Source organism: Puntigrus tetrazona, chromosome 5, assembly GCF_018831695.1.
Source record: "Puntigrus tetrazona isolate hp1 chromosome 5, ASM1883169v1, whole genome shotgun sequence".
NCBI lineage: Eukaryota > Metazoa > Chordata > Actinopteri > Cypriniformes > Cyprinidae > Puntigrus > Puntigrus tetrazona.
The window spans coordinates 21,383,740-21,403,393 of record NC_056703.1 but is presented as its reverse complement, the minus strand read 5'-3'; the positions used below and the strand labels follow the sequence as shown (position 1 = coordinate 21,403,393).

The 19,654-nt window shown below is 36.7% G+C and overlaps 1 protein-coding gene across 5 annotated transcripts in view; it reads right to left on the bottom strand.

Moving 5' to 3' along the window:
• The window catches only part of LOC122344666 (cytospin-B-like), a 39,300-nt gene that overhangs the window by 17,903 nt on the left and 1,743 nt on the right, over positions 1-19,654 (bottom strand). For 2 of the 5 annotated variants that reach the window (XM_043238190.1, XM_043238194.1), the window contains exons 2-3: positions 1,388-1,573; positions 981-1,116 (exon numbers count right to left, since the gene is read on the bottom strand). In XM_043238190.1, coding sequence (XP_043094125.1) covers positions 981-1,116; positions 1,388-1,540 — 289 coding nt within the window. In that variant the 5' untranslated portion in view covers positions 1,541-1,573. Of the gene's footprint in view, positions 1-980; positions 1,117-1,387; positions 1,574-5,958; positions 5,980-6,859; positions 6,989-15,524; positions 15,650-19,654 lie in introns of those variants that run through there. The other 3 variants (XM_043238191.1, XM_043238192.1, XM_043238193.1) reach the window with 3 other exon arrangements.

Below are 19,654 nucleotides of genomic sequence, written 5' to 3'. Positions count from 1 at the left end.
ATGTATTCTATTTTCCATGTCCTCGTTCACCTCATTAATTGAGCACATTAGCACCTCCTTGCCTATAGATAAAAGAGCCAGCCGAGCATCACGTGAAGTACAAAGAAATCTGCTACGCCCTGACACTGGTTTTGTACCATAGAGCCATTCCCTCAGAAGTGATGCAGCCAGGCAGCATTCCTGTTCAACACAATGTCTCGCTTGCATCTTTTTTTCCATGTTTGGGAATCTCGACGAAAGAGGAATTATTAATATCAGATTCCATCAATCCAGTCCAACAAGTTAAATATGTCATTGATCCTAACACTGTCCAAAGAGAACACATGCACTCTACAAAAACACAGTGCCTCATCACATTTCTCAGACACAATCCAATTAGAAGCAGATTCAACTTTTTTTACAGTTCTGTTTCCATAATCTAACACTGAAGGAAAAATCATGTTTTCCATATTATATCAGCTTTGGATTCTGTTTATTTCTGCTGAGATCATCTACCACCAACACAAATCATCTACCTTACTCATCTAGTAGAGTTCAAGTAAAATGAGCTACCTTTCACACAAATACACTGTTAAATATCGAAGTGGCATCACCTGTCCATAAACCAACAGATGCATTAAAAAGGAATTTAGAACTAATGCATCTCAGAACAGGAAATGAATCAAAGGCATCTTCTTTATCAGAAAACAGTGTCCTGCTGCCCTCTAGTGGAGATCATCTGCACTCTCAAAGGCGTTACATTCTGGTACAGACAAACAAGGCCATTTTTCATTATATTTCATGCACTGAGAGCACCCACTGTGTAGAGATATCATTACTGTGTAAAATGGACATTTGAAATATAGTATTCCATCCAAACAATACTTGCCGCTTCAGAGGTAAATAAGAATTATTATTAAGTCATTGCTGAGTAACTGCACACTGTTAGAAAATCTTGTATTAGTTTCATGAGATTGTGTGTAAGAGATATTAAATCCTACTTGAAGCACTGCGTGGTCTGTTGTCTGAAAGCTCAGATATGGCTCCTGTTGTGACGGTCTTCTTTATGCGGGACACTGCAGCCACTGAACCCAGAACAGGTTTCGCCAGAGCATCATCACTGCTCGCTCTTTTTATCTATGCACAAAAACATTTCAAAGAGTTTTGTGACTTTTAATCTTTTAAAGACTTGACAATCTATGAAATCATCTTTCGGCATCATTCGTGCATTTATAATAAACAGCTGTCTAGGAATGAATCGATATATAGCACCTACATCTGACTAGCAACATGAATGGCAATGCTATGATAACCTATTTGGATCAAAATAAATAACATGACGTCAGTATCCCATCACTCCCACCACATATCCATTCCACTCCCTTATTAGATTAGCGTTACAGCTCACCTTGCTGAGTCGCAGATCAGAGGCAATGGTGCTGGACGATCTAGAGGTCTTCATACCGATGTTGCTGGAGTAGGAGCTGTGGGAGCTGCTGGCAGACAGCTTTGGGGCTCCCATCCTGGGCAGTGCCGCCTTGGCGGTGCCCCCTTTCAACATGGTCTTCTCAGTTCAAAATGCTCACTCCTTGTTCTGGTGGCAAAGCAACAAGAGGAAGCAGAGGTTCAGAGTTAGATGGTTGAGTTCAGATTATAGCACAGGAAATAGTTTAATCCTAATGGGATTGCTGAATACGAACACTTAAAACAATCTAAATTCATCACAATCAGAATAACCACTGATAGTTATGACAAGCAAATTCTATGCATTCTTGCATGTGTGTGTAAGAAATATTTGACTTGCAAAGTAATAAACCAATCATAATTTAAAAACCCCAATCCAACCCCCCAAAAAGTTTTCTGCTTAAAAAAAAGTATCTTTGCTCTTGTGCATTTGTATTTGTAAGTCATTAAAGTATTAAACTAGTAAAACTATTAAAATATTTAATTCTGAAATCATTTATTTTCCAGTAAAATTATAGTCATAGAGTGATTTCAAGTTGGTATTAAAATTTCACAGTACCACCTGAATCAGATCATGTTTTATTCATTTCCAGGATTCAATGTAGTGCTCATTAAATCATTCAGAACTCTGCAAGTTTTCAAACCAGAAAAATTTAACAAGACGAGCAGCAAAGAATGCCCTTCCAGGAAGACGCAGGGTCCTTCAACAGATCATCTTAATGCAAGTGAAAGTGGGGCAATTTAGAGGAAGAGAGATAAGGAAGAGAGAGACAGAGAAAGTGAAAGAGAACCTTTACAGCCTAAAGAAAAATCTGAAGAATGTTCATGTGACCAACATGTCCTATTATTAAGTAAAACAGTAATCAAACGCCTCCATCAGAGAGCCAACATCTTCAGTGCAGAGTGCAGGTCTCACCCTGGAAGATCTCTAAAACGATTTAATTCACAGAGACTGAGTGACTCAAAGTGACTGCAGGAAATATTAGTGAACAAAGCAGAGGTAATATGAGACAGGTGGCCATTGACTGAAAGAGACATGAGTGCTCTTCAAAACAGAGGGTGAGGGAGCTAATGTGCTCTGTAGAGAGCTGAGCATTTACCCTTGTGGGTTGCTCTCGCTGATTTGAATGATGGTGAGGTGCAAATGTACACAGGCCCAACCATTAACAACGTCCCAAGAGGTACGTAATGATAAAAATACAAACCTTATCAGTAGGAAAGACTTTCACTTTCTCTGTTCTTGTCTTCCCATTCACAAACAGCAATAAATAGCCTAATGTTCAAGTATAACTTGAACTATTTGTCTCAGTGTACAGTGTATTGAGGGTTACTATAATAACCTATGACTAATAAAATGGATATCTGATCTCTGACTCCTTGTATCATAAGGCTGGAATACACTTTATCAAATAAAAAACACTAGGCAACATCCACTGCTTTGTAAATGGCTCTAGAGAAAAACTCACACACTACCAGATTTTACATTACAAATACAACAAACTCTCACAGAAAAAATACTTCTGTAAACAATATGTCATCTAAAATTGAGTCAAAATCTTAGATATGATGAACTATGAGTTTTGGCAAGTACTGCATTCTCCCTTTGTTCCCACAACATTATGACGGACTAATATTACAAATTAAATTTGGAGGGAAAAAAGAATTACAAGTTTAAACTGTGGCCCCTGTCTAAGGAAGTAGTTCTGGTAGACCCACAGGAAATCTTTTTATTTTCCTAAAATGAATGGATGGATGGATGGATTATCTTATGTGAAAACCACCAGTGTTATATTATGTTTGTTGTACTTATTTTCTGGTACAGCAGTCATCTTTGTGTTATGGAAGTGTGATGAGCCTCCGACACAATAAGTGTCGCCCTGGTAACCAGCGACAAGCACTTGGCCACACCCATCACAGCCTGTTCGGCCACACCTACAGCTCTTTAAAGAGCCAGCTTTATAAGCCACACAAGGCATGCTATGGGGAGAGCTTTGCCTCCATGAGACTGAGGACTAATGCCACTCTCAAAGTAGCGTGTAACCAATAGGAGCACAAGCACGGACCCACTGCACCACAAAGAAGAGATCACCTACAGCACTGGAACACCCGTTTGAATTGGTTTCACCCCTTCCATCCCTTAAATAAAATCACCGGGACTTTTATTTTGAGCTCTCCTTGTCGTGTGATTCTTCACCCTGTCACAGTATACAACAAATATTTCTTGAATAGAATGTCAACTAATTGTTTCAGCTCTAGTAAGTCCATTTGTTCAGTGTCCATTGGACTACTTGAGATGGATTGACCCGCAGCAGCAGGAATAAAAAGCCAAACACTCCAATTGAACTGCATGTAAAACTACACACTGACATGCACACTGACCACTGCTGGTGATAAGGCAGCAAATATATGGTGGGTGGGTGTAATTAGAGCAAGCCTGTGATTCTTATCTGATTACAACACAGTATGCTGACTGTTTTAAGGAACGATCATATGATGGAAGTACCCAGCAATCCCCTCTGAAGATCACACAGCAAACACAGAGCACACAAGGATATTGTGATCCAAACCTTTAGACTGACAAATGTAAAGTAGTTATTTTAAATCATTACTGTACACATAATGAACCTTGAATTTAGGCTAAGTGNAAAAAAAAAAAAAAAAAAAAGTACATAATCCGCCACATTAAAATAGGGCATGTCTTCAAGTCTGTCTGCCATTTCTTCAGGTTAAAATGTTATTGTTGGATTAGTTGCGTCTTGCATATTTGCATCTGTTTGTAGTGCAGCCAAAATTTCAGCCTTAAGGACTGAAGGGAATTTAACGTTTATCCTTGCTGTTAATAGTCTACACAAAACTACATCAGCAATTTGCAGGATAGGACAGGACAGGCTAGCACGCTTCGCTCTAATAGCTTTCAAGCAGACCGTGACACTGTCACAGAACGTGTACAGTTATCTGAAGACAACCTTCAGTTTGCCTATGAAAAGCAGGTCGGCCGCTCACAACGCTGTCCCATATAAAGTGACCCAAATTGAAATCCACCGTCCCAAAAGCAAGGAGGCGAAACCTAGACTTCTAAGAGCAGGCTTTAAAAATTAACCTTAGTGGGTATGTCACACATTTATCACCCTCCGCCACTATATGATTTTAATCTGTTTAATGAAGAAACTATATACTATTCTAAAGATGATTCACTATGGAAACTGAATGTCCTCTCAATATATTGGACACGTTCTTTTGGTAATCAACATGAATCAACATGAATGAATTGAAATGTAATCAAATAACTTTATGAAATCTGTGTCAATATCCAGACCTATTGTGCAACATTACAAAAAAAAGAAAAGAAAACTGTAGCCTCTATGATTTGCATCACAGCTATATCGGTCAGCAAGACAACCTAATCTAGAAAACCATTCTGGGAATTTTCTAAACAAATTGCCTAAAAACACAAGAATTTTACCACACTATAAAACCTGAGCTTTTTTTTTAATTGGGTATCTATTTTCTTCAATTTCCTAGCATATTTTGACAAGGAATGAAATGATAATGTGGCATATTCCTAAAAAAAAATCAGAAAATACTATCATTTTTCACATTTAGTTCACATTAGTGCTTTGATGCAACCTGTGTTGATTGATTGATATTTATGTGTACCTAATGTAGACTCAGAAAAAAGCTGGGCTTTCCATACGTTTTAAAGACAAGCTATTTCTTTTAACCTGAATGACTAGGCACTAAAAGAGTAAGCACTGAAAATGTCTATAGCAATTCTCAAGTCACAAGAATACAGATCGTCAGGTGACCTTGTGAGACATCTATTCTCTATTTACGGCCATCATCAATGAAATGTCACCTTACTATAGATAAAATGATTAGGCTATAAATAGTGTTCTTTTGCTGACATAACTCCTGCTGATAATATCTCAATATTTTCTCAAATTTTGTCAATAACAATAATTAGACAATATTTTTCTGAGTGTGTTTTTGTGCTGTCGGTTTGGCTGGTTAAGTCCTGTCATGAACAGCTGACACCTGAAGCTTTTTTATATTCTTCTTACTCTGTGTAGCAGTTAGTTCACAGCAGTGACAGAGGTGAACTGTTCCGATAAGCTGTGATATTTGCCCCTTTTGCCTCTGCAGTTCATTTACAGTTGTATTAAAATTGCATAAATAATGTTATAATGTTTTAAAACTAAAATATCTGAAACTGAAACAAAGATCATCTTAATGAATAAAGAGTCATTCACTTTACAAATGTATTATTCATCTAGAAACAAAAAATATCGGTGTTTTCAGAGACGTGCAACAGTTCCGTGGCTTTGTTTAGAACTTGATGGAACACAATAAAACCATATTATATCGAAAATTTTACTCAATATAAGCAGCTTTTTTTAAACAGTTTTTAACTGACAGGCATTGAGATGAATGAAAATGCTAATGCATAACTCTGTTGTAGTTTCTTGGAAAATCAGAGAGAAGTCATATTTAAGAAAAAAGGTTTCCTCAACCTACCAGCACGCCAAATGCAAAATTTAGGGTGAGTTACACAATGTTTTTATTTTCACAGATGAATTCCTCCTAACTGCAATGTGAGGATGATGATGCAGAATGACCGACTTCCTGTTAGTGAGCAACTAAGGAAGAAAGAAAGGAAGCAAATAATGACTCAAGATTTCTCATTTAAGCTGTTAATAACGCATGGACCCAAGCCAAAAAATAAAAGAACTAACCATTTGCAAGAAGAAAAAATGGACAAGAAAAATCCTTTAGCATAAACATTTTCTTTACAGATGAGGGAAAGGCAGACCCAAATCCTTCTGGTTTCAGTAGCGTGTGCTGCATGTTATCGTTGTAAAAAAAATGTTCATGTTTAGGCAGAATCGGTTTGAGAGGATGCAGAACTAAATATCAGGCGGCTTCATCACATCCTCTCAACATTTTTCTGGCCTCAGCTAGAGTCTTAAAATAAATCAACAGCATTTCAACAAAAGGGAACATGAAAAGCTAGCACAACACTCCAGATTAGTTCCTTAAATGTAGCGTGTGAAGACATGAAACTAAGAACAGGGAACTTGAGGTATTCAAACTTAAAATGAAAACTGTATGTGCAAGTAATTGGCCTCTGCTCTCTCATACATAACCGCATACACACACACCCACCCACAAATATGTAAGTGCTCCCATTATAGCCCCAGTACCAGTAGCTACGTCTACTGTGTTGTTAGCAAAGCATGGACATTCACAGGGAGAAGGTGAATAAGAGCGGAGAAATAGAAAAGAGGAAGAGATTTAAGAGATATTACTGAGAATATTAAAGATACTCAAAAAAGACATAAATCTGCTTCCAGCTATTAACAATGTTTTTAAAGAGCCACAGTACAGCATAAGCCCCACTGGTACAGCATTTACTTACAGACTGAAGTCTATTAAAAGTGTGATCACAAGGGTATCAAACCATTCCCAGAGTCCCAGCTAAATCACAATAAGCAGCTTTCAGCATCTATGACGCTATTGTTGTTCCCCGTGTGTAAGTGACTACTGTCTGTACTCACAATAACTATGTTGTGTTGTAACCTGCTGAAAAAAAGCCCCTTTACAGAAGTGGAAAAATCGATTATATGTAAATGGCCACTGGATAAATTCTTTTTTTACTTTTTTGACTGTTGTTACACAATAAAATCTAACTGCTAGAAACTAATAGACAAAAATTTTGAGCACTGACAACAAACGGTGCATAAACATGTTTGAGCGGCCCAGTAGCACAACATTAGCTGTGTTTCCATTAACCTTCAAAATGAGCGAACTGAAACTGCTAATAAAAATGTAAAGGAAACATCAATTTCGTTGAATTAAATTCAAAAAAGCAAAAATGTATGTAAAAGTCACATGATATTTTTCAAATATATTAGTAGGCTATTAACCAACAGCAACCACACCTTTCTCTTCTCATGGAAGACAAGCAATGCAATACTAATTGGCCTCCCGCTGTTGATGCATCTTTTTCAGACAGTTCTAAACGCTTCCACATTGCCGTCATGTTTGTTGCATTAGTGCATGCCAATTTATTTGGGTTTTAAGTTATTTTTGGCCTAACATTCAGTCCAACTATAGAAATACGCCATCAAACCGCTACATTATTAATATTACGATATGGCACTTTTTTATCATGTAATAATTTATACCGGAATTATAGCGGACGGTATGTTATGGCACATGGTACTAAGTGTATAATTTAACAGCAGAATTTATATGCATCATCTTAACTGTCACACACAGTTTGAATACTGGATGGAGGATGATAGCTTCAGTGGAGGGAAGACCTTACATTAAGTTGACTTAAATATTCATCTCTACCTCACATTAAACTATGGAATGGCTTCAGAACACCTGAACCTGGATTTACTATGTTTTTTGTGCTTTGTGGGGCTTATATATATATGTTACATATATATGTTTATGAATATGAAAACTAAAAAACCGCCCTGGAACAGCTATCAGCGTGGACCATAGGCGCTGGTCACATTATTGCAGAACACAGGCTGTAGCATAACCTCTCAGCTTAGATCACAAAACTGGATGCTCTTCCTCTCTCGCAGACACAAGTGCACGTTATGCAGTGTGAGCAGTGAGCACAGAGCAGCAGAAACATTCATATGCATCTACGGTTTGGACGAATAGTGTCATGTATGGTATTGTGAGGTAGCCTGCGATTTCCTCCTTATATTGGATTTTGCAGCGCTACAAAAAACTTACATGCTTACATGCTTTATGTTGTGAGATCTTCAGCATGACTAAGAGTGGAAGAACTCAAATGTGAGCACAGTTGTTTTGGGAATATCCTGGCCTAACGTTTGGACAACCTGACAGAGTTCCTTCGGAATCTGTGAGTGTCGGAAGAGTGCCGTGACAAGGCTTTCCAAGCCTTGCTTTGTATATACACATTTAGCTTTTTTTGTGGTTGGCCACTCATAAGCCACGACTGATGCCAAGGCTACAGAGCGAAAGGAAAGAGACAGTAACAAGGGGGGAAGAAAAGAACGAAAAGCAGGGACTTTCAAACTGCATTAAAGACTGTCTTTGTGACCTTGTTTCAGTTTCAAAGTAAAAAGGCAGCAGTTTGCGGTCATCAGTAAAACTGTAGCTATGAGTGGCCACGTCTTCTGAGACTTTGCTAATGAGCAAGACATTTAAAGAGAGCTTTATGAGCCGCCAAATCCTGTTTTACACCCAAGAAAGAGATTTCAAACATGATTTAGGATCACGCAAGGAAAAGAACCCAGCTTTTAAATGGTGTCAGACAGACCACAGCATGATATAGTGGCAATGTATTTTAAACAGCCTCCATAAGGTGGAGAGAAAGTAAGTAAAATAAGGAGAGTGGGGAAAAAACGCTCTCATCAGCCAAGCTCAAGCCATGCATAAGTATAAATCAAGAGAGACATTTGGTTGGGATCACTGTAATAATAATGAGTAATATTTTCACAAGCAATAATTATTATAATGTTACGGGTGTGTGATTTTTCAGATTGTATTGAATAATTTGTTTTGCCACAATTTCTTTTTTTACATCAAGAAATCATGGTTTTAAGGAAAAAAATACTACAGAAAATTACAACTATGCATGTTGACTATATGCCAATAATAAAAAATAATAATAATCCAACTGCATGACAGGGCACCTTATTAACATACACTTCGATTCATATATATAATTGTATGCAGTTATTACAATTTTGTATTATATAGCTGCTGACCAAAACATATTTAAGATACAATTATCTAACGAATATGGTCTTAAATTAAGTTATTCATGTCAAAATGGGCGAAAAGGTTTTACTCTTTAATATGTGCCTCCCACCTTTTTAAAGGACCTTCACAACCTTTTCCATTACAAATATTCCAATATTCCAATACGGTGGGTAACAACATGGAGAATCAACACTGTCATTAATTAATTTACATTTAACCAATTTAATATGAAGAGACAGTGAAATATAGACCTTAGTTTTTGTGTTTTTGATCTATAATGTACAAGATGCGAGAACAGACCACTATAGGTTTGTACAGACTCACTGAGTTTAACTAGTTTTAGCCAGAGATTAGGGCTGGGTATCGAGTTCAATACTTTTTAGGTACTGACCGAATAGCCTCGATACCAACAAGCATCAAAATACGTAACGACATTTGGTACCAAATTTCGATAACTAAGGGGATAATGTCATCAAAGTCGGTAAGCCAATAAACCCGCTAGCCGGTGTGTTTGACTAAAAGTGGCGTGCCGCAGATTGAACATGTACGGAGTAGTCTGCTCTTTGTAGCTCTCGGGGGTAGCATAACATGTATAAACCAAAAACTATATGATTTATTAAAACTATCTTTCACTGATGTGTTGTATATATTTAATTCCTTTGTGCAGTGGCTCAGGGATGAGGCTTTTGGGAATCTGTATAAATTTCAACAAGCTGAATATTTGTTTTTGATATAATGCACTCTTAAAATTGATTTCATAAAATGGGTATCTAAAAAAGGTATAGTATGGGAAACGGTATCGAACTCAGGGTATGGGTATCGATATCAGACATACTTTGCTAAAACATGACACTAACGATTTGTTTGAGGAGATGAAATTTTTCATTTAATGAGAGTATGACAACCAGAAAATGAAAGCTTTTGTCTTTAGTGCTATTGGGGTGTAATACTTAAAAGAATTTTGCTGTGTTTTGTTTGGGTTAAAGAAATTCCACGGCACATACTCTCAGGATAGCTGGAGTCAGTGTTACCAGTACCCCACGTCCTTTTATTGTTTTGTAGGGTTAAATGAGATCAAATGTAGTACCAGACTCATTACAGCTGTCAGCTCCTTCCTTTACCACATACAAGCACTGTAAATAGATGCAGTGAGTAATAACATGCTAAAGCAACAGAGCACAGTGTAACAGTGCTAATAATGCAGAGGAGTGGGTTAGGCCTACAGCCAATAGACAGTCTCTCTGATATCACCACCTGTTCTGTCATGGAAACAGAATTAGATATAAAAAGTAAAGAGTTAAGCTGTGTCTGAAATCGCTTTCGTTCACTCATTTCGATCACCCTATTTAGTTTATGGAAGCTAAGTGGACTATATCAGAGGACTATATCAGGACATGTACATTGGTTGTACACTTGAAATCAGAATGCACTGTGAGTAAAAATGAGGTGGACGAATGTAGCGAATTAAGTTGTTCACTCAGAATTTGGACAGCATTACAAAATGGCTGAAACCCGTTAAAGTGTACTATATAGTAGATAGGGAGTGGTTTCAGACACAGCTTTAGTGGGCTGCAGCTAACTAAACAGCAGACTCATGTTATTATGTATACAGTAGGTCTGGAGTATCACAAATGCGATACTGATCCCAATATTGCATAGCTTGTCAGTGATCTATGGCTCAGTGCATTAACTGCAACTCCATTTGAAAACATTTGGTGCAGATTTACTACTAAGCAAGGAACCGGCTTTACTAACAAGACATCCGATATATCGCCTAGCCAGTATATGTACACTGTTTGAATTACTGTCTATATTACTGTCTGACCATAGTTGCTTTTGGGAAATGCACCCCTGATCAGGTCAGATCCCAGTTGATTTGCATGGCCTAAGTAGGGTATCTTTTTGTTTTGTTCGGTTCGAGTCAAGTCTGAAGTAAAAATGTGACTTGAGTATGAATCATTTACTTAAGTGCCCATCTCTGGTTTATAAAACACAGTCTATAATTACTTTGATTTGAACGACGTGTTATTAAATATTTGAATTACTTAAGATCTTACTTAAGATGGATGTTTAGATTATTTTATGTTAATTAAATAACTAATTTTAAATACTGAAGCCCTCATGTAAATACAATTTTAGTAAATAGTCTATTGAGACTAAATATTAACGTGTTTTCCACTGCTAATACAAAAATCTGAATGGAATTTAAACAGTTAATGGGAAGAGTGTTCTTAAAATTCTAAATCATTTTTAATAAATAATTCTTTTCAGTATTCTGTATTTTTAAGTGCCTATGATAGCAATACCATTCTTAAAACCACTGCTTGAATTCTATTCATCATCATCCAATTTGTTATGATCCTTTTCATACAGATGCTGCAAAAATACAGTGTCGAATGCAAATAAATCAAGGGTAGACTAACCAAACCCAGAGTAAACATCACCCATCCACATTCAATGCCTTTTAGCCAATGAACAGTGAGGCCAACACCTACATACTGGTATACAATAGCTCCCTTTATAATATTAACATGCTGTAACACATAAATAGAAGATGTGTAGTATGGACATCTATTCATGTCTTTCAAATGACCCAAGACAACAAGACACCTACACAATGGACAAACAAGGGTCTCTATTTATGTTCTACTGCCTTCTGAAACACATGGAAATTATGGTGGTATCCCAATCCACGGCCCTTCTGCCCTAAATCTGATACAATATTAGAATTACTCCATCTTAAGCCATGATACATTAAAAAATGTATGTAAAAGGCTCCCCGAATGATACACTATTTCTGGTTTACAAGTGTGTATCTGTGCTTGTCTTCTCCGCTAATATTGCCCATAACAAGCCCTTGTGCTTGAAATGAAAACAAGAGCATGTCTATATATTGTCTGAAACTTCAAAAGCTTGAGCTTTGTAAAGTCTGGTGGATTCTGATTGGCTCAGTTGTGTCATTATAGTTTCTATGTGTAGTGTAGAACAATTATTAAAACATTAAAGGTAAATGGCCATACCTGTTTTCATGAGTACATATTTGCTGTATAGTGCACAGTCCTGTACATATATACTATAGGTCACATTTAGTCACCCTAGTCTCAGAAAACTCCCATACATGTCACATAAATATATGGAATGAATCCATCACATTTTAACATCTCTTTAACTGCTGTTAACTGCTACCAAAAGCAAAGCTCTTTTTCTTTTTACTGCTGACTTGACATAACCAGTTAACCACAAGACCTGTTCTGCAAGTCTGGACAACATCTGTATCTCATATGAACAACTGTGGTTTTAGTCCCCTTTATTTAGACCCACCTTTAACTGAAGGCTTGCATTCTACTTCAAAACTCTGCGTATGAGAGAGGAAACTTTTTAGTGGCAGGGTAAGATTTTGACAAACAACAGATGTGCCTTGATTTTCTGAGCCAATGGCTGTATTCCAGCCTGACAGCTGATTAGACAGCATACACGTGCAAAGAACTGCCAATTAGATGTGTGTAACGCAGGTAGCGAGAGGCTATCACCCCATGAGTCCACTTAGAAGGGCTAACTGAGCCTTTTACTTTCAGACACCCATAAACTAGTTAGCGGGTGGCCTGAAGCTTAATCTAAGTGTGACTTGCAGAGAAGGGTAGTACTATGCTTATACAGCAAAAAATTCTTCATGAAACCACAACTGTATGACATGACTCCACAGTATTCAGAGCACTTTTTTATTTGAGTAAAGCACATTAATAGTTGTGTAATAATTTAGTGATTTAAACTATCCATGCAGTCAAAATGATAAAAGTACAACCCTAGTACATTTTTAAAACTGAATTCAGAAAACAAAAATTAAAACACTTCAACTGTTTATGTGATGACATTCAAAGTGATTTCATGATGCCTCCCTCTAATGGTCTGTATCATCTCAGTGATGCGCACACACAGAGGATTAGTTGTGTGTGTCCACATCAGTGAAGTAACATCTGTAGAGCACATGGGAGCAATAAATGAGTGTTGGCCCTTAAAGTGCCAAGTCATGAGCTTTGAATTTCAAAGCAGGACAGGAAGTTATCATTTCCATCCAAATCTTCTCATGTGCTGTGGGATAACTATCTCACAAGCCCCTCTGATCAAGCATGGGCTTACACACACAAATATGCATTGATTAATAATACATAAATTACTACTGTAATGTCTCCTCCTCTCAATGTAAAAACACCTGTATATTCAGTGAGATTTAGAGGAGAAGAGTGCTACAAAGAAAAAGCGATTCACCCTGAAGCAGAGCAGCTCTGATAATAGCCATAGCACTTTTCTCACGGCTGTCCTTTATACACCAAAATCAAGCTTGCAGTCTGATTAATTTCTGGTTTTGATCTCGATTTCATTCAATATAGAGTGATACAAGTCATGAATACAGTATATGCAATTTATTTTCCATGAAAAAAAGTCTTTCAACTAAAGCTATGCAGTAAACCTTGTACACTACAGTAAGCTATTGAATTTACTATATTATTATATATTGTATAAATGTATATTAGTCCATTAAAATGAGAATCTATTAAAGCAGAGAAATTAATATTGCTATTAAGATTAATATCATAACAACCATGGCTTCCACTTGTGTGGATATTTCGTTGCAGAAATTATTACCATTGTGTGCAATACACAATTTCAGGCCCAGAAAGCTCAGAATAATGAAAAGGCAAAGGTTTATTAATAAAACATTCAGCTGAATATCACCAACAAGGCACAAGACAAAAAGGGCATAATAATCTCTCTTGTCAAAACTCAGACAGTGTTTGCTCAAGGCTAATACCACCAACATTTCCTTATTATAGTGTCATATAAACATTACTTATTAACAGAAACGTTTTCTATGCAATGTAAAATACATTCAACCCTGAAAGACAACTGATATATAAAAATATATTCTAAAAGGATGAGAACAGAGACAAAAGAGTAGAAAGGATAAAAAGAGATTAACTATATGTCAAACTGCTCATGCAGTATTCACAACAAGAGTTCATCTTTCTCAGAGATCTGCAGTCCCTATGGAGCACAACTTCCTGTATGTTTGGTGTCAAAGCACTGGATGAGTAAACACTTATCACACTAGGGATTCATACTTCTAAAAAACTAACCTCATCTGATCTAGATAAATATATATAATATTATGGTTACTATTAAGCAATATAAAATAAATATGGTAATAAATAATAAGGAGCCTTTAATTGCCTACATACCCTAATAGGCACACAAAAAAGCTTGCCAAAGCTCACCGGAAGATATAATAATTATGAATGTGTAAGAAAAAAAAGTAAGAAGACTCCATTTATGTTTCAACAAGTCACTGATAAACTAGCCCTTTCTTTGCTTTCAGTTTAACAGATGATGTTGGCAACACTGACTCAGCATCTCTACAGTAGAGATGTGCCTGTTTGTGTTTGCATGTTTTATACAGATTACATAATCTGTTTTTAAATGGATCATACTAATTAGATACGTTCAATTACTATGTAAGAATTTTAATGAAATAATCAAAAGTGTTTGAAAATCTGTTAATGAATGGCACAGGAGCACGGTTTGTTTACTACACACATACTGAAGCGTGTGTGACTCTCGTGGTGATTTCAGTGTCTAAATGAGGTTTTACTAAATGAGGACAGAACTGTAAAGGTATTAAATCTTGATTAATTTCATGTTGTTATGCCTATTAATATTTTTCAGTAGAATGTACATAGCCTTCTAATACTACTACTACTACTAGCCAAGTAAAATGAAACAAGCACTTTTTTTAGGAAAAATGACAACATTTCTTCCAAAATAAAGTTTGCTTAATTTCCAATATTTAAAAGATAAACTAAATCACCAAAAAAAAAATACACAACACAGATTTTCTGAGGGAAAAAAATCATAAGACTTCTTTGACAAAATTGAATAAAGTGAGTTATTTTATGTATGGTAAAATACATTTTAATTCATTTAAAATAAAAGCTGTTCTCATGTGTCAAGAATCTCAAAATTCAAAACTAGCCATATGAAATTAGCTGTGCCATTTTACTATCCAATGTGGTGACAGCATTCCACGCAGTTACCCAGGCTGACTGAGATTTACACAGCAAGTATGCAGTCCATTTCCTCCACACATTCCACTCGTCTGAATGTAGACCCGCCAAATGCATTTTGACTGCACTTCCAGATATTCGTCTTTGCGACGAATAAGGCTATGTAAAGCTACACTTAAGTTAACAAGCTTCATTCGACTACAACATAGTCTATAATTATCCGAATCATCATCATCAAACAAGTTCAAATTAACTAATAGGGTCAGTTACCTTTTTCCCAAACTCCTCTGTAGTGTGGAAGGATTATTACTTCCGTGAAAGAAGAACGGAACGCAAAATGAATGAGCAGCGACAGATACGTTGAAAACACAACTCCATCTGCCAACTCAGAACACAGAAGAGGCTGGTGCTACAATCATTGTCAGTGACAGACAAAGGGTGTGTACTTGCGTGCTTGAAAAAATGCAAACCATGCACAGCTAAAGTATCAGTGAAAGCATCAGCGCTGTTCGCGTCATGATCACCACGTGAAGTGAAGTTTAACTAAACGTTTTAAAGTAATCAGACGGGAAGAAACAGTTCAAATACACAGACCAAGGTAAAGCGGAGCATGTCCTTTCGCCTTGCTGTCTTTATGTCTACAATTAGAGTCACAGCCCTCAGTCCTCCTGGGCACTGCTAAATTAATCCACCCACAAACCAAACATTAGCTGCAGGGGAAAAATACGATCAGAGGAGTCCTGGATATGGCTGTCTATAAAGAGGTCAGAAATTAAGTTTCTTGCTCCAAATTCAAAACAGGCTTCCCTGGTTTTCACAGTCAAGCACTATGTTCTAAGCAGGTGTGACACTGATAAAGATTCCAGTGACAAATAATTTCTGTGTGACAATGAATATGTCAGTGGGGTGTGATGTGGCATGCTTGATCACATGTTCGTGTGCTCTCCCAATGCACTAAATCTATTCTAAATTATATTGCTTAACACGGCAAAACAGGCCCCGATATACTTCAATCAAAGTTCTTTTTTATTAATATTTATTTGCTTGCTACCTTTGCTTTCATTCTTGCCATGGCTTTGGAAAATGTTTTGTATAACTCTTGGGTCACTGACTAAAGCTTCATGGTAATTTCTTTGAAGGAATTAATTTTAAAAGTCTCTCATTCATACAGGTTCGGATAAATCTATGGCAGTTCAGCATACATATATTTATATTAGTTTCGGCCTGATTTTGTTCGAAATTACGTCATTTCAGTTCCTTCTTCGATTTAGTTTAAAGTATATATTGGGCCTTAATTATGCTCTTTGGACCTAACATGTTAATTTATGGTTGATTTGTTTGATTTCAGGCATACTGTTTAGTCATGTGTCTTGAGGAAAGCCCTGATGTCATTAACAGGTATTGGTTACACGTGTCGTATGCAGTTTCCCTGACAACTACACGTCTGATGTTGCCAAACATTAAATCAGCGGTGACAAATAATATGTTGTGTGTATAGATACAAATGACTAGTATATTACACATCAATCCTTGCACCACATACTATACCTGCGCTCCAAAATCTAGTGAGCTCACTGTGGAGACAACATTTTCAGGCCTTATCTGAAATGTTCCTCCAAAAGTTTGGCCATCTTAATTACACTGCCCACTAAGACACCTTGTTTTGGCAGCTTCAAATGTATACTACATAAAGAAAGGCAAACCTTGAATTTATAGAATAGAATCATTATGTTTTATTAGAATTCAGATATTTTAATATTAATATTTTTATGTGCCTATTTTCAACAACCACATAAACGCAATATAACATGAACATTTAAACTCTCTGAAAATTGTAAATCTTGTAGACATCCAAAAAAAGGCATTTTAGTTTAGTTAATTTAGCTAATGAAATAAGAAATCTTTCAAGATTTTAGGATTAACTCATAAATTGACTTTATCCTTTTTTTAGTATAATTGGTTGACTCATTGGCTGTATCATAGCTCCACCTTTTTTGCATTCAGATGAGATTCACATTCATGAATCATCTTACATCAAACTTCCATCACCCCTCTTTTCAGGCTCAGAACTGACAGCAGAAAAATGCCAAGCATCCCATTTACTAAAATAACTTCACTGAATCAGTTCTCTTTATTGATTAGAGTACAGCGAGGAAATAATGTGGTGTTGTGGTGGGATGTGCGATGCTGAGCTGCTGTGTAAGCAACATCCCTTCTGCATATAATTAGGCTTTAGGCTTTGCACACACTCACGAACCCACACCGGCTACATAAGAACTAATGGTTCACCGATCACTTTTTAGAGCAGAACCAAATCATACATTCAATCTGTCCCGTTATTATTTACCCTAGTGCCTGGGCTGAATGCGTTTGAATAAGGAAGATTTAAAATCCCCCTACAGGTTGTCAACAGCATGAGGTTGAGTAAATGATAAAAAATTTTATTTCGAGTGAACTAATCCCATCTTCTCATCTATCACAGACTCAGTCACACACACACACACACACACACACACACTGCAACAGCTTTTGAAAGCCAACCACTCTTGAATGTCTCATATGGCTGAAAGTGGAAGTGAAAGCTTCAACGCAGGTTCTAACAGGAAGACTCAAATGCCATGTTATTCAGTCTGACCTTACTGTCTCACTTGTTTTTCAGGTGATGTAGCCGAAGGTCCCCTTCCTCAGTCAGGGGTTGGCTGGCTTTAAGCTGCCTTCATCTTTAGGAAGGATCTGCCAACCTATCTCATGGCCTGAACAATGGACAGTTTACGCCAAAGGACTTTATAAAAGGCCTGTGGCTGGACTTATATGAGTCTGATCATTATTTTTTTACAATAAAATATGCAAAGCGTTCATCTGCCTCCTGAGTCTTTCTGGTAACAGACCTTCTTTTTCCAGAGGCCAAATAATATTTATAGTGACTTAATTTGATGTCAACATGCGTGCTTTCATTAGAGCAAAGAGCATGATGTGACAAGGAAGCTGGGCTGTATAATGTTATTTCTTCTATACATCATCAAAGTTAATTTACTTTATCTGAAGAACCAGTATACACCGAACCAAATCAGAACACAGACTTTGGTGCCATGACTGAACAACAAACCCAACAAATCTTTGTACTATCATAAGTGTGCATGTCGTTTTCACATTCTAACTTAAAAATACACTTGCTCTGACGGCAGCAGATAGCCTTCCAATAACCAGGTATACTAAACATGCTTCAATTAAAATGCCTAAACCTAAAAACCTAAACCTAAAACCTTTGTTTTATCATTTAAAAATGTATATCTTCTGTTTACTTAGTTACAGCGATTGCTCCGCTATGAGTATAGCTACTTATTTGGATATATATCTTTTTTTGGGCAAAGGCGTCCCATATGAATGATACCGACATTATTTTTTATTTTTTAATAAGTATCAGTTCAGGCAACATTTATGCACGGGAACCATTTTAAAATTAGCGATTTGGCACCCAGAGAAACGGCACCCAACCCTAGTCTTAACCACTGGTAGGACCTCACAAATTCCAGCATCACACACAAACACTCTACATTATAAAAAAAAAAGAAGGCATTTAACTTTCATCTTTTGAGACAGCAGGGTTTTATTGTGATCAGGATTCGTAGAAATGCAGAGAGCTCTATCTAGGACAGTGTGTTCTAGAGAGCTTAGCTGTCTATCCCAGAGACACACTTGCTATTTCCTTTGATGGTTTACCCAGAAAAAACTTGAGGGTGTAATTACCTACAAATAGCTAGACACTGGGTGATTTAGGGAAGTTTTATTTTGCCTGTTTTTACATTTATTTCGGTTGGTGAAAGAAGACGTATGAAAGACGTATTTTTGAATAAAAATGATTTGTTTTGCTCTGTTTGTTTTCTCTATCACTGTGTAATCACACTGGAGAACAGACTACGCCCAAGTCTGACTGACTTACCATGAAAATGCAGTAGAGCTCTAAACATTTACTCTGTAAAACAGCATCAGTAGTTCAGCTTAATTCTATGGTTGCAAAGATGTACTCAGCTGCTTTAATCTGACATACACAGACTCGAAAAATATACTTTTTTCATTTTTGCAAAAATACACAGATCAGAAGTGGACTCCCTTATTTTATTGGTTACCCTGATGTTTCTTAATGAATCTTGCTTCCGAATAAAAAAAAAAAGTGAAAGAAGACGTATGAAAGACGTATTTTTGAATAAAAATGATTTGTTTTGCTCTGTTTGTTTCCTCTATCACTGTGTAATCACACTGGAGAACAGACTACGCCCAAGTCTGACTGACTTACCATGAACATGCAGTAGAGCTCTAAACATTTACTCTGTAAAACGGCATCAGTAGTTCAGCTTAATTCTATGGTTGCAAAGATGTACTCAGCTGCTTTAATCTGACAT